Genomic DNA, 27,448 nt, shown 5'->3' on the forward strand with positions numbered 1-27,448 from the left:
GGGGCCATAGGCCCTCCTAGTTGGTCCTCCTGCTGACTTGAGCAGTACTGGTGAGGTACAGAGCCTTCATATTTGGTAGTCTGGGTGGACTCTAATTAGAGACTTTAAGCAATTGTCTGCTATTATTTCACCTCTTATGTGTGCCTGTGTTCAGGCAGTGCCCTTCATGAATCAGTTTTACATCTCAGGTTGGTGACTGGCAACAGTGCTCTGGGGAGTGCCTTCGTCCAATTTCTGGGTTTCATGTTCAGATTACTCTGGTAGTTGGCCATAAAAGTCTGCCTGCCCCCCCCCCCCCCCAAAAAAAAAAAAAACCCTGTGTGAAATTGAGGTCTCATGTAGTTGGCAGGCCTCCTTCAGGTTGTTTGGCAGGAATATTTTGCTCCAGTGGCATGCTGCCTCGATCCCTGTTGCTGAGTTCCTGAATCCTCCATGCTGGGTTTGTCGTCTTCTCCCTTGGGTCTCCCAGGGTCCAGGGTTAAGTAGGTTCATGGTCAGGCCCTCCATAGGTCTGAGTCCCTACAGAGCAGTATGGCTGTGCTCACAGTTCAGCGGGGGATTGTTGCGTACGCCAACATTTGCATAAAGGCTGCAGTCCTCCTAGTTTTGTGGGCTTAGGGGAACCTCATCCTGTTTGAGAAGTTCTGGCTCTTGGGATCTGGCACAGATGGGGGATACATTCTTTCCCCTAAGGTCAGAATCTCCTGGCTTTAGAGCATCAGGCTGAAGGCCAGGGACGCCGGGTTTCAGATCCCACTGATGCTTCTTCAGATCTTAGACTGATACTTATAGCCCTCTGTAGCTTCAGGTACAGTCCTAGCTGGTGAAACCTCCAGGTATGGGGGATAATGCCTACTGTGCCTGAATGTTACTTGTCTTAAACTTCGGAGAGAAGCCTTGGATAAATCCAATCCCTCCATTCCCTTCTGCAGTACGACACTCCTACAGTCTAGAACTGGACTGCTAGACTTGTAAGCTGTTCCTTAGGTAGGAGTCCAGGGGTATGTTGATGTTTTCCCTATTGTCTCCTCTATCATGCTGATAAAGAATCTCCCTTTCGAGCTTTTGCAAGGAGAGAGTTTGCGGTCCAGCAGTACAATGCAACTGGTCTTAACTGGGGTTCCACAAGTCTCCCTGAATCATACACTTGTTGGCAGGGCTCAACTTCCAGACCTGAGGCTTGAGGACATGGGGTCAGGGTTTTTATTTCTGTCTGCTAGAAAGCTTAACAAGGGTGTAGGAATAGGCCCAAGATGCCAGATTTTGAGGGGTTGTAGAAAACAAAAGTGATATAGAAAAAGAGAGAATCCTTGCTAGTCTTGGACCCTCAGATTTCTCGTCAGAGCTTGTTGCTTGTTGTTGGATAATGGTTTGGTAGAGTCTTTCTTGCACTCTCCTGGTCCTCTTGGTCTCTCGTGTAGCTTACCATATTCTGATCTCACTTGGGGAGATGGCAGCGAAGTATTTCTGGCATAGCTAGTTTGCCCGGTGTGTTTGTCCTGCAAACTAAGTGGGGTCCTTAGTGTAATACTTGAGGTTCATTACAGATATCTCCCAGGTTCACAGTCCTCTCTGGACCATTCAGAGCACTATTCAGAGTGGTGGTGTATGCAAGTGCTACCAACTACCTTTATTGCTCTCAACTTTACCTTGTGGTTTTCTGATGGTGCACACAGCTTCGAGGCTAGTTTATTGTTCATTATGCAGTTAGCGCCAATTGACTGCTTAATGGTGCAGTCTGGGCCAAAATTTGAACCATTTCCTTCCATTTCTACAATTTTAATAGTTATGCCCCTCCCATTCTGTTAGTGTGGGAGCAGCTTCTGATAAGTTTTAGGTTACTGAGACTTGGGACTAGTAGCAGTCCCTCTTGTGTTATGCTGTAGCCAGGTTCCATGGTTAGACTCCTCATAGTAAGTAGGTCAAGCAGCAGAAGGCATGTCGTGAATTCTTGGCCAGTGCCACTTACAACACTTTTGATGTGGCATCTAGGATCGCTGCTCAAAGTGTAGCAATACGCAGACTATCATGGCTGCATGTTTCTGACTTGGAATGTTCTGTTCAGCAGAGGTTGGCGGATGCCCCTTGCCGGGGGGATAACCTTTTTTGGAGAGAAGGTTGGTCACAGACCAAATCAAAAAACACACTAATACCATCTTTTCTCTCTCCCAACAGGAGCCTTCTGTATCCATCTCCTTAGCTAGGAGGTCTTTTGGTAAGCCCAGGAGGCATACCTATTACTATCTTAGGTGTAGGTACACCCCTTCGGCTTGCTAGCCTTTCATTTCAGCAGCGTACGCCTAAGGCTCCTGCTGCTCCTCAGTCAAAGTAAGGGATGAGCTTTTGACTGGCTTCAGCAGAGCATAGCTGCAGTAAAAGTGTCTGTCCCAGACTTCTCGGTTGGGGGGGAGGCTGAAATTTTTTCACCAAAGGTGGCCTCTTAGAACCTCTGATCTGTGGGTTCTTCAAATAGTCCGTCTCGGATACGCCCTCAGTTGGCATCTCAAACCTCCAAATTGCCCACCGAAAGCCCATTCATTCAGCTATCAGCACAGGCGGGTACTTGGAGAGGAACTCTCCACCCTTCTATAGGCCCATGTGTTCGAACCCATTCCACCAGGTGAAGAAGGACAGGGATTCTATTCCAGGTACTTCCTTTTGCAGAAGAAGAAAGGGGAGATACGTCCAATCCTATACCTAAGGGCCCTGAACAAATTCCTAGTCCGAGAAAAGTTCAGGATGGTTTTCTTGGGCACTGTTCTCCCAATGATTCAGAAAAACGATTGGCTATGCTCTCTGGACTTAAAGGACACACATACTAACATTCCGATACTTTCAGGTCACCAGAAGTACCTTCACTTTCGGCTGGGAACACATTACTTTCAGTACCGTGTGTTGCCTTTTGGGTCGCATCAGCTTCCAGTGTCTTCACCAAGCGTCTCTAGTGGTAGTTGCATCATCGCTATGCAGACTGGGAGTCCATGAGGCATATTTTCAAAGGTTTCTATGGAACTTTGGAAGGCTAAGTGCTTTGAAAATATGCCTCCATGTGTTCCTGTATTTCGACATTTGGCTGGTGAAGAGCACCTCAGAAGAGGGGTTCTGGAGTCCATGCGGATGACTATTTGGGAGCTCGAGCTACTAGGGTTCATTTTAAACTGACCCAAATCCCATCTCTGCCCTGTCCAGTGATTGGCGTTCATAGGAGCCCTGCTCAACACACACAGTGTTCGAGCCTACCTTCTGGAGATGAGAGCAGACAATCTCGTCTCGCTCGCGTCCAAGGTTTGTGCCTCTCAGCGGGTCACAGCTCGGCAAATGTTGTTGGGCTACAGCTTCCACAGTGTACATTACATGCTGACGAAGGATGCATCTCTCCGGGGATGGGGAGCTCATGTAGATGTGCTTCACATTCAAGGTGTTTGGTCCTCCCAGGAAACGAATCTTCAGTTCTGTCTCTTGCAGCTTTTGTTGATCTGGAATGCTCTAAAGGCTTTCAGAGATTTGCTATCTCACCAAATTGCTCTCATCCAAACAGACAATCGGGTTGCGATGTATTACACCAAAAAGCAGGGGGGGCACCAGATCACACCTGTGTCAGGAAGCCGTCTGTATGTGGCATTGGGCTCTCCAACATGGCTTGTTCCTTCGAGCCACTTACCTGGCAGGCGAAAACAATACCCTGGTCGACAGACTAAGCAGGATAATGCAACCTCATAAGTGGTCTTTCAATATGGGCATAGCCCGCAAGATCTTCCAAGCATGGGGCACCCCCTCGGTAGATCATTTTGCTACTTAAATCAATCACAAGGATCCTCAGTTCTGTTCCAGGCCCACGACAGACTAGCGTCAGATGCCTTCCTCCTGAATTGGGGGACAGGTCTTCTGTATGTGTATCCTCCCATGATTCTAGTAGGAAAACCTTTGTTAAAGCTCAAATAAGACTGGAACCGTGATTCTGATTTCACCATACTGGCCGTGGCAGATTTGGTTCCCTCTTCTGGAATTATCTTCCGAAGAACCGTGGAGATTGGAGTGTTTTCCAACCCTCATCAGTCAGAATGAGGGATCACTTCTACATCCCAACCTCCAATCTCTGGCTTTCTCAGCTTAGATGTTGAGAGCCTAGAATTCGCTTCCTTGGGTCTTTTGGAGGGTGTCTCCTGAGTCTTGCTAGCTTCCAGGAAAGATTCTACTAAAAGGTGTTACTCTTTTAAATGGAGGAGATTTGCCATCTGGTTTAAGAGCAAGACACTAGATCCCCCTTTACTTGCCCTGCACAGATCCTTCTTGAATATCTTCTACACTTGTCAAAGTCTGGTCTAAAGATCAACTCCGTGAGCTTTCACCTTAGTGCAATTAGTGCTTATCAGCGTGTAAAAGGTAAGCCCATTATGGAACAGCCTCTACTTGTTTGCTTCATGAGAGGGGGTTGCTTTTGTCAAAGCCCCCTGTCAAACCTCCATCTGTGTCATGGGATCTCAACATCATTCTCACCCAGTTGATGAAAGCTCCTTTTGAGCCACTGAATTCCTGCCATCTGAAGTACTTGACCTGGAAGGTCGTTTTCTTGGTGGCTGTTACTTCAGCTTGTACAGTCAGTGAGCTTCAGGCTGTAGTGGCGGATGCGCCTTATACTAAGTTTCATCACAATAGTGTAGTCCGCACGCACCCTAAGTTCCTGCCGAAAGTGGTGTCTGAATTCCATCTGAACCAATCGATTGTCTTGCCAACATTCTTTCCCCAACCTCATGCCCATTCTGGCAAAAGCAGCTTGCACACCTTGGATTGCAAGAGAGCATTGGCCTACTACATGGAGCGGTTAAGGCCCCACAGACAGTCCACCCAGCTTTTTGTGTCTTTTGATCCCAACAGGATGGGGGTCGCCGTCGGGAAATGCACTGTTTCTAATTGACTGGCAGATTGCATTTCCTTCACTTATGCCCAGGCTGGGTTGGCCTTGGAGGGTCATGTCATGGATTGTAATGTCAGAGTCGTGGCCACGTCGGTAGCCCATTTAAGCCTCCATTGAAGAAATTTGCAAGGCTTCGATGTGGTCTTCAGTCCACACATTGACATCATACTACTGCCTTGAGCAGGATAGCTGATGCGACAGTCGGTTTGAGCAGACATTGTTGCAGAATCTGTTTGGGTTCTAGAATCCAACTCCATCCTCCTAGGCCCATTTTATTCTGTTCCAGGCTGCACTATCATTCAGATTGTATATAGTTTCAGGTTAATCTATGTTATGTCCTCTCTGTTGCAAGGCACAATTGACTAATGCTTGTTGTTTTGGTGAGCCTGGATGCTAGGGATTCCCCACTTGTGAGAATTATAATCCTGCTTGTCCTCAGAGAAAGCGAAGATACTTAACCTATAGCAGGTATTCTCCGAGGACAGCAGGCTTTATATTCTCACAGTCCCTTCTATGTCCTCTTGGAGTTGTCTCCTTTGTTCTTTTTACTTTATTTTTTACTATAGTATAAAACTGATGAGACTGCGTTTATGTGATGGGCGGGAAGGCACGCACGTATGCACGGTGAAGCGTGGCTTTGCTTCACATAACTCTGTCTTAGCTATGGCAGAATTGCTGGACTGAGTGACACGGATCAGCATCACCCACTTGTGAGAATATAAAGCCTGCTGTCCTCGGAGAATACCTGCTACTACAAGTAAGTGTCTTCACTTTCTGGTAAGTTCCAGGGCTGCCTTTGCACCTTATACAGGTGGTGACATCACTGGATAGTCATTGGTCTGTCTCTCCATCTGCTGGTAGGGGGACATAAACACACTTATCTGGACTGGTCTAGCAGGACTCAAGGACAGGAAATTAGCAGGTAAGAACTATTTTATCATCTTCAGAATTACAGCAAGCAGTAATCAAACCATTCTGATGTACGTGACTGTACAATGCTTAATTTATTCCTCACATTTATAGCATACTAATAAAAAAAAAACAACCACCAAAAAACTGCAAAGCTGCAAAGAAAAATCACAATCTGTTTTATTAGTTGTGTGTCAAGTACAATGAGTATTCTAAGGTATGTAAAATTTAAATAAATAATCAAACATTATATAACATTAATATCTAGTCAGTCACTTAAAACGTGAAAATCATTAAACAGGACAGGCCAAATATTATGATGGGAGATCATAAAACACCTGCAAAGGCTATTTAAAATAACCATGTTTTATATAATTTCTGAAAGGTGGCCACCTCAGTAAATATAATTTGTCAAGCAGAGGTCCAGGCTTGCACAAGAAAGCATTTTAGGAGTTTCTATCAAATTAACGTTTTCAAGAACATCAACAAGTGACAATTGAGAACAACATAATCTTGTGTGGGCATGTGATTTGTACTATGTGTGTGTGTGTGTGGGGGAGGGGGGGTTACTTTTTAAATGTGCTCGTCAGGCAATCTAGGAGCATATTTTTTTGTGCACTGTGTCAATATTTATAGGTTGCAATTATATTTCGTAGTTGATGAATAAAGACACAGTGGACTCCTGCAGAACTGATGAACATGGAGATCTGGAGCAACAGGTAACATTTTTTTTTCTTTTTTATCTTCTGTGTTTCTGAGAACATTGGTGTTTTCAAACATTGAAACCTGGGATTGGAGGGTGGGGGTCATGGATTTTTTTTTTTTTAGTTCCAATATTTTTATTGTGTTTTATAAATGATAACAAATGGCTAAAATAAAGCAATTAGCCAGCTTAACAAGTTAACAGTAACAAGCATCAGCTTACATGTTCAAGTTAGGGCAAGTCAGGGATTATTTCGACAACAGATCATAATCATAAGTCACAGGAGTAATACATAATTTCAATTCTGACAAAGGTTATTACATAGTGGATTTAGTAAAGGAGACCATATTTTGTTGTACTTAACAAGTGAGTTATGTTTTTCAGCCGCAGCATATTCATATTTAGCTAAAATACACACAGAATTCCACCATGATAAGTTACTTTGTCAAGTGTTCTAAGGGCTTGATGTTAAATCCAGTAATTGTGCTTGATATTTGTCTATTGATGATTGTAACATTAGTGATCCACATATAACTATATTATATGATAAAACAGGGGTCATGGATTTTGATATACTGCTTTTCTGTGGGTGCAACCAAAGCCATACACACCCTTATATTGTGAGGCCGGTTTGAATCAGATGTACACAAAAGTGATTATTATTTGAGAGGCATTTGCTGATCTGTCTGAAGTGAATTGGTGGTTTGTCTATCCCCAGTGGGCATGAGACCAAATTACATATTCTCCATTATCTATACTATAAATTGATATTTGCTTTTGATGTCAGCAGAGGCCACAGTTGAATTGCCCTAGAAGTTTAGGCAAATTAACTTAAGATTTGGTCCATATTAAAAACCGACTAGGGCTGAATGTCTGCATTTAAGTTCCGAAAAACTAGACAGTGATAAGAGCATAAATGAGAAGGTGAAAACTTAGGTCTGATTTTCAGCACTATGCACTTAACTTGTGTGCCTAAAGCCTAAATAGGCAAATTAATTGCAAGTCAAAATGTAGGCCAATAAATTTTAGATAGCTGAATTCAGGAAAGTTCCATCTGACAACTTAGGGGCTTAAATTCAGCTGAAAATGCTGTTAAATTCAGACACTATGCTTTTTGTTCTTTTTTTTTTTTTTTTTTTTTTTTGTCCAAAAGGGATTCCTCTCTGAAACCAGAACATGTATATTCTTAAAAGTTTATGCATGTCACTGGTTTGTTAGTAATATTTGTTCCTTACTTGGGACATCTAATTGTGAGCAGGGAGGTTAGAAATTCAATAAAGTGTGAAGGGTTTTCACCTAACACACAAACTGAAGGAAAGTAAGGTGCAAAACATTTGCAGTAACTGTCGGGGGCATTGCTTCACTTTTGGGAGGGTAGCTGCTCCACTAACATGAGGCAAAGTTTATCACCACATGTTAACTGTATGGCCAATAACATGCTGAGTTCCCCTGAAAATGGTAGATTATGGTTTCTATTGCAAGTAATATGGCAACTTTTAATAAATGTTTCAGCTAGCAGTTGTATACAACAAGCCAGACTTCATATTGGTCCATCCTGGTTTGTTTTTGAATTGCATTTTATTTCTCTTTCCTTTTTTCTGATTATATTTTTTATAAAAGTATTTTTCATTTTGTTGCTTTTTCTCACTGACAGTTTTGCAATTTTCTACCCACCTCTTGTTCTTTCTCTCTTTGGTCCTTCCCAGTATGTAAAGCTGATCAGCTTTGTTTCCTCTGAAAGCAGTACTAAAATGGCAGAACACACAAAGTAGAATATGCCCAGAACTGTTACAAGGCCAAAATGCTTGGTAATAACCAGAAGATACATTCTTGCTGATAACATCAAAGTAAACCATAAATTATCTTCGTGCTTGTGAATTTTAGATGATCTGTCACTTCAGGATTACTATCATTTGAGACACTTAGCCTTGACCATGGGCTTAGATTTTTCTAAAGAAAAAAAAATTACATCCATCTCTAATGAAAATGTTAAGTGTTTCCTCTGTTCATTTAACAAGTGGTTCTGTTCTGAGTCAGTAAGCTTGTTACGGGAGGAGTGGCCTAGATAACATGTTCCCATGTTATCCAGGAGCGGTCTAGTGGTTAGAGCACCTGTCTTGACATCCCGGTTCAAATCCCACTGCTGCTCCTTGTGATCTTGGGCAAGTCATTTAACCCTCCATTGCCTCAGGTACAAAATTAGATTGTGAGCCCTCCAGGGACAGAGAAATACCTGATGTACCTGAATGTAACTCACCTTGAGCTACTACTGAAAAAGGCATGAGTAAATCTAAATAAAAAAATGTTTACATACAAATCTTAGATAAAGGTGCTGAAGTACAAAATAACAATAAACTTTATTCAATGGTGCTATAAATTGATGTCCCAAATGGTCCCAGAGTACTGCCACTAAAAATTATCATTTATGAATGTGAAATGTCAACCCTCTTGTGTGGCTGGAATGTTCGTTGTTCCTATTTTTAACAGTGTCGTAAGTTTGGTTCTGATCAATGAAGTGGGTGGTTTTAATCAAAAGCACCTAAATCTTGCAGCTTCGAAAAACCATTGAACAACTTCATGAAGCAGAGGCAGAAAAAGAAGAACTGAAGCTGCGATGTCAAGAGCTAGACATGCAGGTAAGATTCAGTAGAGACTCTGGTTTTCTGTGTATTAGATGTTCTTTGCCATAGCAGTGATTCAAGGATATTTCTGTTTTGGAGACCCTCTTGAGAGCCATAGGGAAGGGAAATGGGACTTGATATACCGCCTTTCTGAGGTTTATACAACTACATTCAAAGCGGTTTACATATATTCAGGTACTTATTTTTATACCAGGGGCAATGGAGGGTTAAGTGACTTGCCCAGAGTCACAAGCAGCTGCAATGGGAATCGAACTCAGTTCCCCAGGATCAAAGTCCACTGCACTAACCACTAGGCTACTCCTCCAAGCTGTGTGAGAACACTAATGGGCACCACAAGATCCTGCTCTTATGTAAGGGAAGCTATGAAACAAAAATCTTGACCATAACATAACTTAAACTAATAAAGTTAAAAAAAAAGATAGATAAAAATCAAAAAGCTACAGTTGCCCAATGTGTGTTTTTCCTCAAAGTCCAGCACCCTGTGTTCCACTTTCTCATTTTTGCATTACCACTCTACAAGTTAAGAGTTGCCGTGCAGGATTGCTTTTATGTGTACAGTTGTGGTTTCATGTGATACTAATGGGATTGAGCAGTTATTTGTAAAAAGAAGGAAAGTGAAGCCACATACTTCAGCATGGATGATGATTTAAAAAAAAAAAAAAATTCCCATTAAAATATTAATATTCCTAAGGTTTTTATCTGACTCTGCAGTTTCTGACTAATCTTTTGAAGAACCTGAAGGCTCTAGTAGGGCTGGTACAAGAGTATGAACCTTCAGCTTTGTGTCCTCCTTAGGTAATTAGTACCTCTGTATGATGTTGATATTTAAAACTGAATCACGATCAGCCTAACACCAACCCTTCCAAGCCCTACTCCTTCTCTTGCACAAATTTACATCTGCTTTGAAAGAGATGTACATGTGTGCCTGTACTTCATGCATGTAACGGGTGCATAGCAACTCTGCCCAAACTGCACCTCCAGGAATGCTTACTTTTTACACATGTATACCTACACACAGTTTGGAGGAGTAGCGTAGTGGTTGTGCAGTGGACTTTGATCCTGGGGAACTGAGTTCGATTCCCACTGCAGCTCCTTGTGACTCTGGGCAAGTCACTTAACCCTCCATTGCCCCTGGTACAAAATAAGTACCTGAATATATGTAAACCGCTTTGAATGTAGTTGCAAAAACCTCAGAAAGGCAGTATATCAAGTCCCATTTCCCTTTCCCTATTTGAGATTCTACTTGCAATGTTGCTACTATTGGAGATTCTAGATGGAATGTTGCTACTATTGAGATTCTGTTGCTACTATTTGAGATTCTAGATGGAATGTTGCTACTATTGGAGATTCTAGATGGAATGTTGCTACTATTAAGATTCTGTTGCTACTTTTGGAGATTCTACATGGAATGTTAATGTTGCTATTCCAATAGCAACATTCCATGTAGAAGCCTGGCCTTGCAGATCAGCAACACGGCCGCGCAGGCTTCTGTTTCTTGAGTCTAGACTCACAGAAACAGAAGCCTGCGTGGCCGCATTGCTGATCTGCAAGGGCAGGCTTCTGCATGGAATGTTGCTAGTGGAGGAGTAGCCAGGTGGTTAGTGCAGTGGACTTTGATCCTGGGGAACTGAGTTCAATTCCCACTGCAGCTCCTTGTGACTGTGGGCAAGTCACTTAACCCTCCATTGCCCCTGGTACAAAATAAGTACCTGAATGTATGTAAACCGCTTTGAATGTAGTTGCAAAAACCTCAGAAAGGCAGTATATCAAGTCCCATTTCCCTTTCCCTAACAGCCATTACCCACATGTAAAACATGCTTTTGTCACCCTGCGTGACCACTGTAGCCAGCCTATTGTTTATTATGACACACTGTATGCTTTCCTTCCCCAAAATCTAAAACTTAGCATCGGAACTCCTGTTTATGGGCTCTTAAATCACGCATCATGCTCCTTATCCTCAGTTGTTTACCAGTTAAAATTCATTGCCAGTTCAAACAACATTGTCAATTTTTTTAAAGCTTGAACGATCAATCCCTTTGAATGCTCACTGGAGCACTTAGGGGTCCTTTTACAAAGGCGAGCTGAAAAATGGCCTGCAATAGTGTAGACGCATGTTTTGGGCACTCGCAGAATCATTTTCAGCACACCTGTAAAAAACGCCTTTTTATTTTTGCCAAAAATGGGCGTGGGGCAAAATAAAAATTGCTGCACGTCCATTTTGGGTCTGAGACCTTACCGCCAGCCATTGACCTAGTGGGGCAAAATGAAAATTGCTGTGCGTCCGTTTTGGGTCTGAGACCTTACCGCCAGCCATTGACTGGCAACTGGGTGGTAATGACCCATGCGAGTCAAATGCCACTTGGTGCGTATCCGAAAATGAAAAATATTTTTCAGACGCGTGCCAAAAATGAAATTACTGCAAGAGCCATGCGATAGCCAGGCAGTAACTCCATTTTGGCACACGTTGGGCATGCGAAGACGCGGCTTAGTAAAAGGGCCTCTTAATTTGTTATATACTCTGTCATTTCTTTAGGTTATCAAAGGAAAGATCTGTTATTCGGCCTTACAGTCATATAAGCAGGGTAGGCCAATGATAGAACACTTTTTGTGTTATTACAGTGGTTGTGGATTTTATGACTAGTAAAGGAAGATAAAAACCATATTTTCTAGAGTTTTGTCTCAATGTGAAAACTTGCTACATCACCAGAACCCCAGTACTGAATAATGTATTGATAATCCTGTTTTATGAGGTTTTATTTTGATGGTGATGGAGCAGTATTTGTTGAATATTTGGGTATTTTATAGCATCATGAGTTAACCCATGAAAATATTTGTTTGTGGATTAGTACTCATTTTTATGAAATTTAGCTATGTGATGAAAGAGCTCCTGTCTCGTGTGCATCCTGTAGCTGAAATTTACAAAACATTTTTCACATAGTGTCCTGGTCACAGCAGTTTATTTCCATCACTGTGAACATTGCCTCTGTTGCTTGGCCTGAAGAGCAGAAGTTGACTTTGCAATTGAAAAATGAATCTCTCTCATGACAGTGTGTGGTGCTTTTTTACCTTTTTTTTTTTTTTTTTCAAACATTGACCTTCAAGTATGTCAGAAGTTTCCACCTGAGAATCTCTTACAAAAGTAGTTTGTATCCCAAAGGTTAATATTCTCTAAACTGGCTCCTTCCAGTCTCTAAATTTCTTTAATTTAGTATGTTCTTTGCTGCTCATTTTATTATTTATAGTTTATAGTTCTTGTAGTTTAATAAAATGTGATATACTGCCCGGCTTTGATGGATCACGACGGTTTGCAATAAAAATACAAATACAAAATAAAGCATTAATAGAAAAGAACTCCATATATCACAAAGAAAAGGACCTAACTCATCCAGACAGAAGAGTCATTCATTTTCTCTTTAAAAAATAAATATAAAAATAAAAATCCATCAGGGGTCCTTTTACTATGCCATATAGGTGCCTACGCACGCCCAACGTGCGTCAATTTGGAGTTACCGCCTGGCTACTGCATGTCCCTTGTGGTAATTTCATTTTAGATGCATGTCCGCTACGCATGCCAGACAATATATTTTATTTTCTGGCGTGCGGTGAAAATTGGGTGGGAACTCCAACTTGACACACTTAGAGGGGCATAATTGAACGAAAACGCCTATCTCCATGGGCGTTTATCTCCAAGAACGGGTCCGTGAAGGGGAAAAAATAGACGCCCATGTTTTATTCAACAATGTGTGAGCTGGGCATTTTTGTTTTTCAGCGATAATGGAAAATGAAAGCGCCCAGCTCAAAAACGAATAAATCCAAGGCATTTGTTCGTGGGAGGGGCCAGGATTCGTAGTGCACTGGTCCCCCTCACATGCCAGGACACCAACCGGGCACCCTAGGGGGCACTTTTACAAAAACAAAAAAAAAAGGTAAAAGAGCTCCCAGGTGCATAGCACCCTTCCCTTGTGTGTTGAGCCCCCCAAATCCCCCTCAAAACCCACTGCCCACAAGTCTACACCATTACTATAGCCCTAAGGGGTGAAGGGGGGCACCTACATCTGGGTACAGTGGGTTTGGGGGGGTTGGACGACTAATAAGCATTAAGCAGCACAATTGTAACAGGTAGGGGGGATGGGCCTGGGTCCACCTGCCTGAAGTCCACTGCACCCCATAACAACTCCTCCAGTGACCTGCATACTGCTGTCAGGGAGCTGGGTATGACATTTGAGGGTGAAAATAAAAAGTTGAGAAACTTCATTTTTTGTGGTGGGAGGGGGTTAGTGACCACTGGGGGAGTCAGGGGAGGTCATCCCCGATTCCCTCCAGTGGTCATCTGGTCATTTAGGGCACTTTTTGGGCCTTATTCGTGAAAAAACAGGGTCCAGGAAAAGTGTCCTAAATTCTAGCTAAAAACGCATACTTTTTTCCCATTATCGGTGAAATGCGCCCATCTCTGTTCGGCAGATAACCACGCCCCAGTTCTGCCTTCGCCACACCTCTGACACGCCCCCATCAACTTTGTCCGCATCCGCGACAGATTGCAGTTGAAAACATCCAAAAATCGGCTTTCGATTATACCGCTTTATTTGTTTTTGTGAGATAAACGTCCATCTCCCGATTTAGGTCGGAACTTGGGCGTTTTTCTCATTCGATTATAAGCAGGATAGGCGATTACCACACGGTTAACGCGAGAGACCTTACCGCTAAGTCAGTGGCTGGTGGTAAGGTCTCAGACCCAAAATGGATGCGTGCCAATTTTTATTTTACCTTGCGTCCATTTTTGTCAAAGATTTTAAAAAAGGCCTTTTTTACAGGTGCGCTGAAAAATGGCTATGCGTGCGTCCATAACACGTGCCTGCACTACCACATCCCATTTTTCAGCGCACCTTAGTGAAAGGACCCCTCAATCTCTTATCTCTATTGAATTGTAGTCTGATTATTACAGTCTGATCTATCTGATTTTTATAGCAGATAAATCTTCTCTCATGGATGATGTCATTTGATGGAGCCCCACGTGGAAATTTTTTCCAGCACTGAACAGAACTTTCAAGAACATTTCCATATCATCATGCTGATCAATCCATAGACTGGTGGGTTGTGTCCATCTACCAGCAGGTGGAGATAGCAATCCTTTTGCCTCCCTATATGTGGTCATGTGCTGCCGGAAACTCCTCAGTATGTTCTCTATCTCAGCAGGTGGTGGTCACACACAGCAGCAGCTCTGGCTAGGCCTCCAAGCCTAATTTTTAGGTTTTGTTGAGTGCCTGGGGTTGAGGGCTCTTCTTGAGCAAGTGCAAACCTGGTGGCGCCAGGTCCCTCCTTTTCTCCCCCCTCCCGCTGGCTCCTTTAAAAAAAAAATATATATATTTTTTGAACGTCCTTAAGGGCGTTTATTTCGACGTTTATTTAAACGTTTATTGCAGCTACTCACTGGGACACCAGGTCGTTACAGCTTGGAGCGAGAAGCAGGTAATTTTTACCTTTTTATAGCGGGCAGGGGGTTCCCCGATTGATCTCCACGTGGCCTATGGCGTCGGAGGGCGAGGGCGCGAAGAATCGCTCCCCGGACCGCGTGTGCGCTTCTAGCGGGGATGCGGGGGTTTTAAAGTCTGATTCGCCCTTGTTGGGTGTCAGTTTGGAGGCTGGTCAGTGTCCCGGGTCTTCCTCCGGCGCGGCGGTTTTTCCTGCCATAAACGCCCATCCCCCGCTGCTCGCCTCCGCCATCTTGGCCGGCCACTCTGCTCGGACGGCTTCTTCTTGGGCCGCCCTTGAGCTGGGAGACGTGCATGCCATGGCCACCCTTGATTTGGGCGACAGCAAAAAAAGCGGCTAAAGTTAAGCGCCGTTCTTCCCGCGCGGCTCCTTCGCGGAGTGTCGCGCCGGACGCCATCTTAGATGCGCAGCATGGTTCTCCCCCGCTCTTGCGAGCGCCGGTTGAGGGTGCGTCTAGGGCTGTGGCCCAGGCTGCTGAATTGCACAGTTTGGGGGGTTTCTCCCCCGAGTTTATTTTGCTGCTGCATCAGGCCTTCCTTATGCAGAACGCTGCCCCTTCTCCCTTGTCCGATAAAGGGATTGAGGCCCCCGGAAGTAAACGCCCTCGGGTGGATGCCCAGGCCTTAGAGGACGCTGTTTCCTCTGATGTAGATGAGGGCAGCGTATCTGAGTTCTCCCAATGGTCCTTTGGGGATTCCTTGGAGGAGACGGATTCCCGCTCGGATGGAGCGAATGACCCCTCTGCAGCACGGATCTTTCGCTCAGAGGATTTGCCCAACCTGTTATTGCAGGCCATGAGCAATTTGAAGATTTCCTCTCCGGAGGACGTCTCTCCCTCAGCCCCTGTTGGCTCTGCCATTATGCTGGGGACGAAGCGCCCGCCTAGAACCTTCCACGTGCATGATGCCATGCACACCTTAATTTTGGCTCAATGGGATGTCCCGGAAGCGAGCCTCAAAGTGGCTAGGGCTATGTCCCACCTCTATCCTTTGCCTGAAAGTGAGCGTGAGGCCTTTGTTTGGCCTACCGTGGATTCTTTAATCACTGCGGTGACTAAGAAAACGGCGTTGCCGGTGGAAGGTGGCACGGCACTAAAGGACGCCCAAGACAGAAGATTGGAAGCGGCTTTAAGGTCGTCCTTCGAGGCGGCTGCCTTAAGTTTGCAGGCCTCAGTTTGCGGCTCCTATGTGGCCAGGGCGTGCCTGACGTTGGTGCAGCGGGCTTCCCCCTCGGATCCTTCCTTGAGGGCTGACTGGCCGGCCCTGGAATCGGGCTTGGCTTATTTGGCAGACTTACTGTATGATGTCTTGAGAGCCTCGGCTAAAGGCATGGCTCAGACAGTCTCTGCGCGGCGCTGGCTTTGGCTGAAACATTGGTCTGCGGACCACGCCTCTAAGTCCCGCCTGGCTAAGTTGCCTTTTAAAGGCAAGCTGCTCTTTGGGGTCGAGCTGGACAAAATCGTGACCGATCTCGGCACGTCTAAGGGCAAGAGGTTACCAGAGGTCAGGGCTCGGGCCAGTGCTCGCCCCGGTATCTCCAGAGGACGGTTTAAAGAAGCCCGTCGGTACCGCCCAGGCAAATCGGGCTCCTCTGCCCCCTCTTCCTTCAAAAGGAACTTCTCCCCCAAGCAGCATTCCTTTTGCAGAGACCGCCGTCCCGGAGGTACGCCCTCCGGTCCTCCCCCAGGGTCTCGTACCCAATGACGGGGTCTTGGTCCATGGCCCAGTGCAGATTGGAGGACGCTTGTCCTCGTTTCTGGGCGAGTGGACCAAAGTAACTTCAGACGCTTGGGTGCTGGAAGTCATCAGAGACGGCTACAAGTTAGAGTTCTGCCGACCCTTAAGAGACGGGTTTGTACTCTCTCCCTGCAAGTCTCCGGTCAAAGCTGTGGCAGTGCAGCAGACCTTGGACAACCTGATCCGCCTGGGTGCAGTCGTTCCGGAAAGGGACGTTACTCCATTTACTTTGTGGTACCAAAGAAAGGAGGTTCTGTCCGGCCTATCCTCGACCTCAAAGGGGTCAATCGGGCCTTGAAAGTACGGCACTTTCGCATGGAGACTCTCCGCTCTGTTATAGCGGCAGTGAAGGCAGGAGAGTTCTTGGCTTCCTTGGACATCAAGGAAGCGTACCTGCATATTCCCATCTGGCCTCCTCATCAACGCTTTCTGCGTTTTGCTGTCCTGGGTCGACACTTCCAGTTCAGAGCCCTCCCTTTCGGGTTGGCTACTGCTCCGCGGACCTTCTCCAAAGTAATGGTGGTCATCGCGGCCTTCCTGCGAAAGGAAGGAGTACAAGTCCATCCTTATCTGGACGACTGGTTGATCCGAGCCCCCTCTTATGCAGAGTGCGGCAAAGCTGTGGACTGGGTAGTTGCTCTTTTGAGCTCCCTGGGATGGATCATCAACTGGGAGAAGAGCCAGCTGCGCCCGACTCAGTCCCTGGAGTATCTGGGAGTTCGATTCGACACCCAAGTGGGCAGAGTGTTCCTGCCAGACAATCGGATTGTCAAACTTCAGGCTCAGGTGGACCAGTTCCTAGTAGCCTCTCCTCTTCGGGCTTGGGACTATGTGCAGCTGTTGGGCTCTATGACGGCCACGATGGAAGTAGTGCCCTGGGCCAGGGCTCATATGAGACCACTACAACACTCTCTGCTGCAGCGCTGGACTCCGATGTCGGAGGATTATGCTGTGCGCCTTCCCTTGGACCCAGCAGTGCGCAAGGCGCTGAGCTGGTGGCTGCAGACAGACAAGTTGTCTGCAGGAATGCCTCTGGTGACCCCGGAGTGGATTGTTGTCACGACGGACGCCTCTTTGTCGGGCTGGGGAGCCCACTGCTTGGGAAGGACAGCGCAGGGGCTCTGGTCTCCTGCAGAGGCAAAGTGGTCTATCAACCTCCTGGAACTCGGAGCCATTCGGTTGGCGCTTTTGGAGTTCATCCCGGTACTGGCGTTGAAGCCAGTACGGGTCCTGTCGGACAATGCCATGGCTGTGGCCTATTTCAACCGCCAGGGAGGTACCAAGAGCGCCCCTCTAGCCAAGGAGGCCATGAATCTATGCCAGTGGGCGGAAGCGAACCTGGAACAGCTGTCAGCGGCCCACATTGCCGGAGTCATGAATGTCAAGGCGGACTTTCTCAGTCGCCATACCTTGGAGCCCGGAGAGTGGCAGCTATCTGCTCAGGCGTTCTTGGACATCACGAAGTGCTGGGGCCAGCCGAGCCTAGATCTGATGGCGTCATCGGCCAATTGCCAAGTGCCGCGCTTTTTCAGCAGAGGACGGGACCCTCGATCCCTGGGAGTAGATGCTCTTCTCCAACAGTGGCCGACACAAGAGCTTCTCTATGTGTTCCCGCCCTGGCCCATGTTGGGCAGGGTGCTAGACCGGGTGGCAAAGCATCCGGGCCGGATAATCCTGGTGGGTCCGGACTGGCCCAGACGTCCCTGGTATGCGGACTTGATCAGGCTCTCAGTCGACGATCCTCTGCGGCTGCCAGTGGAGCAGGGCCTGTTACATCAGGGTCCCGTGGTGATGGAGGATCCCTCCCCCTTTGGTCTTACGGCCTGGCTATTGAGCGGCAGCGTCTGAGAAAGAAGGGCTTCTCAGACAAGGTCATCGCCACTATGCTGAGAGCGAGGAAGCGCTCTACTTCTACTGCTTACGCCAGGGTTTGGCGTACCTTTGCAGCGTGGTGTGAAGCAGGCTCACTTTCTCCCTTCACTGCTCCAATTTCTTCAGTGTTGGCGTTCCTGCAAGAAGGTCTGGAGAAAGGCCTGTCGCTCAGTTCCCTTAAAGTCCAGGTAGCGGCTCTGGCTTGCTTCAGGGGCCGCCTGAAGGGTGCTTCCCTGGCTTCGCAGCCAGATGTGGTGCGCTTTCTCAAGGGAGTTAATCACCTGCGCCCTCCTCTGCACTCAGTGGTGCCTGCGTGGAATCTCAACCTGGTGCTAAGAGCATTGCAGAAGCCGCCTTTTGAACCCTTGTCGAGGGTATCTCTGAAAGACCTGACGTTGAAAGCAGTCTTTTTGGTGGCTATCACTTCAGCCAGAAGAGTTTCCGAGCTCCAGGCACTCTCATGTCGAGAGCCTTTTCTGCAGTTCACTGAGGCAGGAGTGACTATTCGCACAATGCCTTCCTTCCTGCCCAAGATTGTTTTTCGCTTCCATGTGAATCAGCAGCTCTGCTCCCTTCCTTTCGTAGGGAGGACTACCCAGAGGAATACTCTGCTCTCAAATATCTGGATGTGAGACGTGTCATCATCAGATACTTGGAAGTGACCAATGATTTCCGGAAATCGGATCATCTGTTTGTCCTGTTTGCAGGTCCTCGTAAGGGTCTGCAGGCTGCTAAGCCTACAGTGGCAAGATGGGTCAAGGAAGCCATTGCAGCGGCTTATGTGGCCGCGGGGAAGGTGCCGCCTATCCAGCTGAAGGCTCACTCCACTAGAGCTCAGGTGGCCTCGATGGCAGAGGCCGGGTCCGTCTCCTTGGAAGAGATTTGCAAGGCGGCAACTTGGGCTTCGGCCCATACCTTCTCCAGGCATTACCGCTTGACTGTGGCTGCTCGGGCGGAGGCCCGGTTTGGAGCTTCAGTGTTGCGGTCAGGGATTTCAATGTCCCGCCCTGGGTGAGTACTGCTTCGGTGCATCCCACCAGTCTATGGATTGATCAGCATGATGATATGGAAGGTAAAATTATGTATCATACCTGATAATTTTCTTTCCATTAATCATAGCTGATCAATCCATAGCCCCTCCCAGATATCTGTACTGTTTATATTCTGGTTGCATTTCAGGTTCAAGTTTAGTCTTCAGTTCCTGTTCAGGAGGACTTCGTGTTCAAGTTTTTCAATGAATTCTTCAAGAGTTGAGACGAGTTTGTGTTACAGTGAGCTGCTGCATTCCTCTCCCCTCCGTTTTACGGGGCTGGATTGAGACTTAAATTCTGCCGGCGCTCCCTCCCGCTTCGTGCGGCAGTAGGGCAGCTTTGTACCCCTCCCGCTTCGGCGGTGTTAGGGTCAGTCAGCTCCTCCCGCGGTTGCGGTTGCAGGATAAGCCAGATCCCCCCGCATCGGCGGGGTGGTGTCCCTCCCCCGCTCCGCGGGGATGAGCTGGACGGATTCCCCTCCCCCACTTGTGTGGGGATGAGCTGGGTTAATTCCCCTCCCCCGTTTCGGCGGTGGTGAGCTGGGCAGAGTGTCCCTTTGTGGGTGTAATTCTCTAAGTGCTGAGTCCTGCGGATGGAGCTTGGATATCGACATACTGAGGAGTTTCCGGCAGCACATGACCACATATAGGGAGGCAAAAGGATTGCTCTCTATCTCCACCTGCTGGTAGATGGACACAACCCACCAGTCTATGGATTGATCAGCTATGATTAATGGAAAGAAAATGATCAGGTATGATACATAATTTTACCTTAACTAGGCTTGTATGCCTCTTCCTGTCTGCTGCAGTCACATGGGATCACCTCAGTCCTTAGTTTTACACAGAGACTGCAGATGTGCTTGTAGCATCATGGTCCCCTCACTTTTCTCTAAAATTCTTTTTTTCTGCCTGACCTGTTGCTGTTGTGCATTTTTTTTTTACTTGATAGGTTGGTTTTAATTTACAACTGCTTTGAAAAAGCAGATAGAAATCAGCTATTCAAACCTAAGCTTCCTTTTTTTTTTATCAGCTTGATTTATGGCTATTAGGCCTTGAGCTCCCATCTGGGTATTTTTTAACACCAAGTTGCACTGGTGTTAAAAGCTTTTGAAGCTGTAACCAAATTAAAGTTGTTTGATTTTGTTACAGCCTCAAAAGATGTTTCTAGTGCAACAGGACCACATCCATTAGGGATACTCATAGTTGGTACCGGCAGTGCCTGGGACCTGTCCATAAGTTCTCAGATGACAAAGAGAAGGATTTGTGAAAGAGTAAAGCAGAGAAGGATTTGTGAAAGAGTAAAGCAAAGTGAAAAACTTTTCTACGTGAATAAGACCGGTCCATTGGCATTAGAAGCAGCATTCTCCATGGGTCCCAGAGCTGCTTTGGATGCTGGGGATGCATTTGGCATCAAGAGTGTCTTGTTCACCCCATTGATCATCAGTAGAGGCCATCAGGAAGGTTATTGTCTGATTCCCACCCAGATAGCAGTATGGAATCCTTATGGATAGAAATTCCATGTGTGACGAGAAGGAGTATATGGGTAGGGCTGTACTATTACCTGCCAAGACAGAACAAACGGACAGATGAAGAAATGTTTACAGAGAGGCCGATATTCAGAAAGATATGGCCGCGAAAACAGTACTTAGGTGGCTATCTAGTGCTGAATATTGTCGGTTAGCGATTTAAAGATAGCTGGTTATATAGCACGATATAACCAGTTATCCACTGATAGTCAAACCAGCCAAGATTTCAGCTTGGCCAGTTAAAGTTGGACCGGCCAGAGCAGGTTTGTCCTTTGAGTGAAGATTGTTTAGTCTTGATTGCATCCTGGATGATGAAACATGCATTGAAATTAAACGTGGACAAAACTAAATTTTTATTGGTAACAGAGAATTTAAATAGTTGATACCCATCATCAATCATGGTAAATAATACTGAATATACTATGCTGTCGTCCTTTAGAATTTTAGTTCTGTTTGATAAATCACTATCACTGGAGCCTCATTGTCATGAAACGCCTAGCCACCCACCTGGGGTTAACCCGTGGCCACTTAAGAGGGTCTATCCCCAGCACAGCTTAGGTCTACCTGCACCTGCCGCTTGTGCTCTACACTAGCACTCTCCTCCCACCGACTGGGTCTCAACTGCCACTGGGTGAGTCTCCTACTCTCAAATTATCCCCAGTGATTTGTAGGTTACTGGAACCATACTCCCAGTGGTCCCACAGTTCCCAGAAGGCACTTGCAGACCCAACACACAACCACCAGGATTCTTTTATCAGTCCAGACAAGCAGGGGCGAACAAACAATTATATTTATTCTCATAAAAATATTAAACAGTGGACAGATAAAGTGCAATCAGCAAACAGAAACAAGTAACCGAAAAATGGATCAATTATAACACTAACTAAACATTTGTTTACTTTCTAAAAAGTACCTGGGAAGATCAGAACATATAGCTGCTCAGCAGTTATCAAATATAGCTGTTTTACAGGGCTTCAACAAAGAGCTTTCTCTCAGCTCCCGGGCTGAAACTGGAGGCAAAACCAGTACACTCTAAAAGAAATGAGCTCCTAGGCCAATCAGAGCCTAGAATAGCAAAATTCAAAAGTATACTGCTTCTTATTTCCTATCTGTATGCTAACTAAGGGGCCCTTTTACTAAGCCACGTAAGCGTGCTAAAATGTAGTTACCACATGACTACTGCATGGCTCTTGCGGTAATCATCCAAAAAATCATTTTTACTTTCTGGCGCTCGACCGCTACTAGCACAAAGTGGATTTGACGCGTGTAGGTCATTACCCGTGTGAGACTTTACCACTAGGTCAATGGCTGGCGGTAAGATCTCAGACCAAAATAGACGCGTGCCAATTTTGATTTTGCCGCACATCTGTTTTCGGCAAACATTATTTATAAAGGCAATTTTTGCAGGCGCGCTCAAAATGAATCTGTATGCGCCTACACTACCGCAGGCCATTTTTCAGCGCACCTTAGTAAAAGAACCCCTAAAAGAATGGAAAGGCCAGTTCTTTGTAACAGTTTTAAACATAAACATGCACCATCTGCTGGCCAAATAGGAGACATACACTTCAAGACATAGGGGATCTTTTACTTAGGCGCAATGGCGTTTTTAAATTTGTGTCCTTCACAAAGTTTTGTATGGGTCATTACTCCCTTAGATATATGCTAATTTTCAAATTGTACCGATAGGACAAAACCATAGAAAATATTCAGTCTTTGCGTTAACTTCTCCTTTGACCTTATTTCATTCTTTTTTTAGTCTATCAGGCAGCTAAAGTGTGGAATGATCTTCCAGGGGTTTTACAATCGATAACTCATTACCAATCTTTTAGAAGACTCTTTTGTTCAGAAAATGTTTTAATGATGTCTTGAATTAGTATATTTTCTATGCTGTTTTGTTTAGAGTCTGTTTTTTATTTTGTTAGTACTCTTCTAGCTGACGTTTTATTGTAATGCACTTAGAGCTTGTAATGGCTGTAGCAGAATATAAATTAAAATGTTATGAAATTAGGAAAGCTGGCAAATTGGGCAATAGTATAATGGGTGATTTCAGTTGCCCAACTATTGACTGAATAAATGCAATATCAGGGAGCTGTGGAGGGGCATAATCAAAGGGGACGCCCAAGTTTGCTGAGGACGTCCTCGCAAAACGTCCCAGTGGAGGGGCGGGGAAACCCGTATTATCGAAACAAGATGGACATCCATCTTTCGTTTCGATAATACAGTCGGGGACACCCACATCTTGACATTTAGGTGGTCCTTAGAGATGGTCATCCCTAGACTTCTTAGTTTCCATTATCGCCGAAAATCAGAAACGACATCAAGACTTGGTCGTTTCTGATTTTCGGCGATAATGGAAACTAAGGATGCCCATCTCAGAAACGACCAAATCCAAGCCATTTGGTTGTGGGAGGAGCCAGCATTCGTAGTGCACTGGGTCTCCCTGACATGCCAGGACACCAACCGGGCATCCTAGGGGGCACTGCAGTGGACTTCAGAAATTGCTCCCAGGAATACAGCTCCGTTACCTTGTTTGCTGAGCCCCCCCAAAACCCACTACCCACCACTACCATAGCCCTTACGGGTGAAGAGGGCACCTAGATGTGGGTACAGTGGGTTTTGGAGGGCTCACATTTACCACCACAAGTGTAACAGGTAGGGGGGATGGGCCTGGGTCCGCCTACCTGAAGTGCACTGCACTCACTAAAACTGCTCCAGGGACCTGCAAACTGCTGTGATGGACCTGAGTATGACATTTGAGACTGGCACAGAAGATTTTTAAAGAGTTTTTTTTTTGAGGGTGGGAGGGAGTTAGTGACCACTGGGGAAGTAAGGGGATGTGATCCCCGATTCTCTCTGGTGGTCATCTGGTCAGTTTGGGCACCTTTTTTGTGGTTTGCTCGTAAGAACAACAGGTAAAGTCGTCCAAATGCTCGTCAGTGACGCCCTTTTTTTCCCCATTATGGGTCGAGGACCTCCAAGTGATAGGCACGCCCAAGCGCCCCATGAACTTTGGTCGTCCCCGCGATGGAAAGCAGTTGGGGACCCCCAAAATTGGCTTTCAATTATGCCAATTTGGGTGATCCTGTGAGGAGGACGCCCATCTTCCGATTTGTGGCGAAAGATGGGCGTCCTTCTCTTTCGAAAATAAGCCTGCTAGCGAGGTAAAATTCTTAGACATAATAAATGAATGCTTCTTGGAGTAACTGGTCCAGGAACAGACAAGAGGGGGACCTATTTAAATCTATAGTGGAATGCAGGGCATAGTAGAAGAGGTAATGGCTAGCTAAAATCCTTATGGTGGGGGCAGCACCCATGTCAGCAATAAAAGAACAGTGGGGACACTTTTGAACACAGCAGTGAAAGACCCCTTCACTGTGTCTCTGGTACAACTGCACCAGCTATTTTCCCCTAGTATCTCTATTGCTGATGATGTTATGCACACTGAATACACTCCAGGGAATTATGTGCTGAAAACATCCAAATAATGTACCACAATAATACAAATTATTAAACAGAAATAGTATTTGCAGTATTCTGGAAATATATGCAAGTACTTTAACACTGGCTCCCTGTCAGTCCTAGCTCACAGTCCAGCATCTTCCTGTTGGCCACTTAACAGAAATCCTGTGGTTACTGGCAACCATAAATTGATTTGCCTATCCAGTTTTTTGGTACATTGCCAAATGGACTCCAGGCTTTAGATCTGTTGGTCTTTAGTTTACTGTAGAGTAACAAAGCATGTTTGGAATAGGTATTAGCTGTATATAATGGTTAGAGAAATGAGCTGAGAACCAGAGAAGCCAGTATTCAAATCCCACTGTTGCTGCTTGAGAGCTTGGGAAAGTCACTTAACTCTCCATTACCTCTGGTACAAACTTACCCTGTGTTTACTAAACCACGCTAGTGACTGGTGGTGAGCTAATGCTGGCACAGTCCACTCACTTTGAATGGGCATTGCCGCACAGCAGCCACTAATATGGCTTAGTAAACGGGGGGGGGGGGGGGGGGGGGGGGGGGGTTAGACTGTAAGCCTCCAGGAACAGGAAAATACCTGTTATACCTGAATGTAACCTTCAGCAACTACTGTGAGGTATGAGTTAAATACTAATCCAAACTCCAGTACCAGGTATACTCACTCAGGACCTATAGAACAACTCTAGCATACCATAATAACACTAAATTCCAGGAATCACACAGTTAGGGCCTACCTAGGAAAATATTGTAGTAAGCACTAGAACTCAGTACATCTATTGGAAAAACTAAACAAACTGTATTTGTACAGATTGATCCTACATAGAAATTTAGTAATTAACAGAATACCTGACCTCTTTTCACACACACAGAACACACAGACCCTCACCAAATACAGAATAAGTAACCATAACCTAAAAATAGAAATATGTAGACATAAAATAATCTGAACTCTCAAGAAGCCAGACTCTGCATACATTGCAGCACCAGAGAAGCAGAAACAAGATGATAGCTGCAAATTTCAAAAACTGACATATTTTAATTAGTACATTAGAAATTAACAAATATAAATGAAACAGAAAATAAGGTGACATCTTTTTACTGGACTAACTTAATACATTTTTTGATTAGCTTTCAAAGACGAAAACCTCATTCCTCAGGTCAGGTAGTATGCTGCTTTCATGGCATACTGTCCTGGCCTCTGAAAATTGGTAAAAATTTTTATTAAGTTGTTACAATAAAAAGTATCATCTAATTTTCCATTTTTTAAATTTTTTATTAACCTTTAGAGTGGACCAATAATGCTACCACACTACTTTATACTGAATTAAAAATAAAATTATTTTTCTACCTGTTGGTCCTAGTCTCTGGTTTCTGCTTTCTTCTGTCTTCTCTTAACTCTCTTGCCAGGGGTTTCTCTCTATTTCTCATTTTTCTCTCTGTCTTCTTCACTTCATCCACTACATCTATCTCTGACACTCATCTTTCTCTTTCAGCTTTCCTCTATTTTTCTGCCTCTGTTTAGATTTCATTCATTTTTACTATCTAGTCTTTAAGGTCCCTTTTTTTCACTGAATCTATCTACAACTTTCCATATCTTTCCCTTACCCAGGCCCATCATTTCCCCTTCTTATTCCCCATTCTTTCATTAATTCCTCTCTCTCTGCTATATAATATATCCCCCACCCCTCGCCTTGCAGCCTCTCCTCTCAGTTTCTCTCCCCATCTGACTGCCAAGAAGCATTTCCACTCTGTCTCTCTCTCCCCCTTCCAACCGCCATCGTCCCATATCTCTCCCCCCCCCCCCCCATCCAGCATCACCCCATCTCCCTCCCTCTCTCCCGTCTTATCCAGTATGGCCCCATCTCACTCTTTCTCCCAATCCAGCATCATGCTGTCTCTGTCTCTCTTCCTCCCATGCAGTATCGCTCTCTGTCTTCTACCACCTAATCCAGCATCATCCCAACTATGTCTCTTCCAATCCACCTGTCTCTCTCTTACCCATCCAACATTACCCCATCTCTCTTTGTCTCTCCTTCCCCCATCCAGATTCACCCTGTCTATCTTTTTCACTGTAATCCAGCATTGCCCTGTCACTCTTCCCCCATCCAGCATCGCCCCATCTCTCTCTTTTCTCCCCATCCAGCATCACCCTGTCTCTCTCTCTCCCCCATCAAGCATCACTCTATATCTCCCCCCCCCCATCCAGCATCATTCTATATCTCCCCCCCCATCCAGCATCATTCTATATCTCTCCCCCCATCCAGCATCATTCAATCTTTCTTTTCCCTATCCAGCATTACCCCATCTCCCTCTCTCTCTCTCTCTATGCTAACTCATCTACCATCATGCTGTCTCTGTCTCTATTCCGTCCTCATTCAGCATCACTATCTCTTTCTTCTTCCTCCCAATTAAGTATGACCTCATCTCTTTCTCGCTGTCTTTCCCCATCTGGCATCACCCCCTCTTCTCAACCTCATTTATCCTTTCTCCATCATCCAGCATCCCCTCCTTTCTCTCTTCCCCCTCCCGATCATCCTGTTACATCAGTCCTCAAGTTTGTTGGCAGGCGGCAGTGCTATCAGCTCTGAAAACAAAGTGAAAGCATGCGGGATCATTTTCTTGTGCTAGAAGAGCAGCAGCCACGCATGCAGGAAAATGGTCCCACGTGTTTTCATTTGTTTTTAGAGCTGATAGTGCTGCTACCTGCCGACAAACTTGACATGTGATGTAAAAGGATGATTGGGAACGGAGGGGGAAGAGAGTCCTGTGAGGGGAGTGGGTCCAGCAGCAGGATAGGTAGGCACCCCCAGCACTAGGAGAGGTAGGTGCTGTTTTTATATGAAGTTTGTTTGGGGGAGCGGTCGCTCCCCATACGCCCCCCCCCCCCCCCCCCAGCTATGCCTCTGGGAAATTACAGATCAATAAACCTGACTTCAGTTCAAGGTAAAATATTGGGAAAATAGTATAAAGATTAAAATTATGGAATACCGAGACAAACATGATTTAATGGGACAAAGCATGGATTCAGCCAAGGGAAATCTTACCTCATCAGTTTGCTTCATTTCTTTGAAGGTGTGAATGAATATATCGATAAAGGTGAACCAGTAGATGTAGTGAATCTAGATTTTCAGAATGCTTTTGGCAGAGCTCC

At 45.5% G+C, this 27,448-nt stretch overlaps 1 protein-coding gene across 1 annotated transcript in view; it reads left to right on the top strand.

The window, feature by feature from the left end:
• The window catches only part of HOOK1 (hook microtubule tethering protein 1), a 140,301-nt gene that overhangs the window by 42,001 nt on the left and 70,852 nt on the right, over positions 1-27,448 (top strand). The window contains exons 7-8 of the mRNA XM_030206091.1: positions 6,481-6,543; positions 9,080-9,163. Coding sequence (XP_030061951.1) covers positions 6,481-6,543; positions 9,080-9,163 — 147 coding nt within the window. The remainder of the gene's footprint in view (positions 1-6,480; positions 6,544-9,079; positions 9,164-27,448) is intronic.

Source organism: Microcaecilia unicolor, chromosome 6, assembly GCF_901765095.1.
Source record: "Microcaecilia unicolor chromosome 6, aMicUni1.1, whole genome shotgun sequence".
NCBI classification, from domain to species: Eukaryota; Metazoa; Chordata; class Amphibia; order Gymnophiona; family Siphonopidae; genus Microcaecilia; species Microcaecilia unicolor.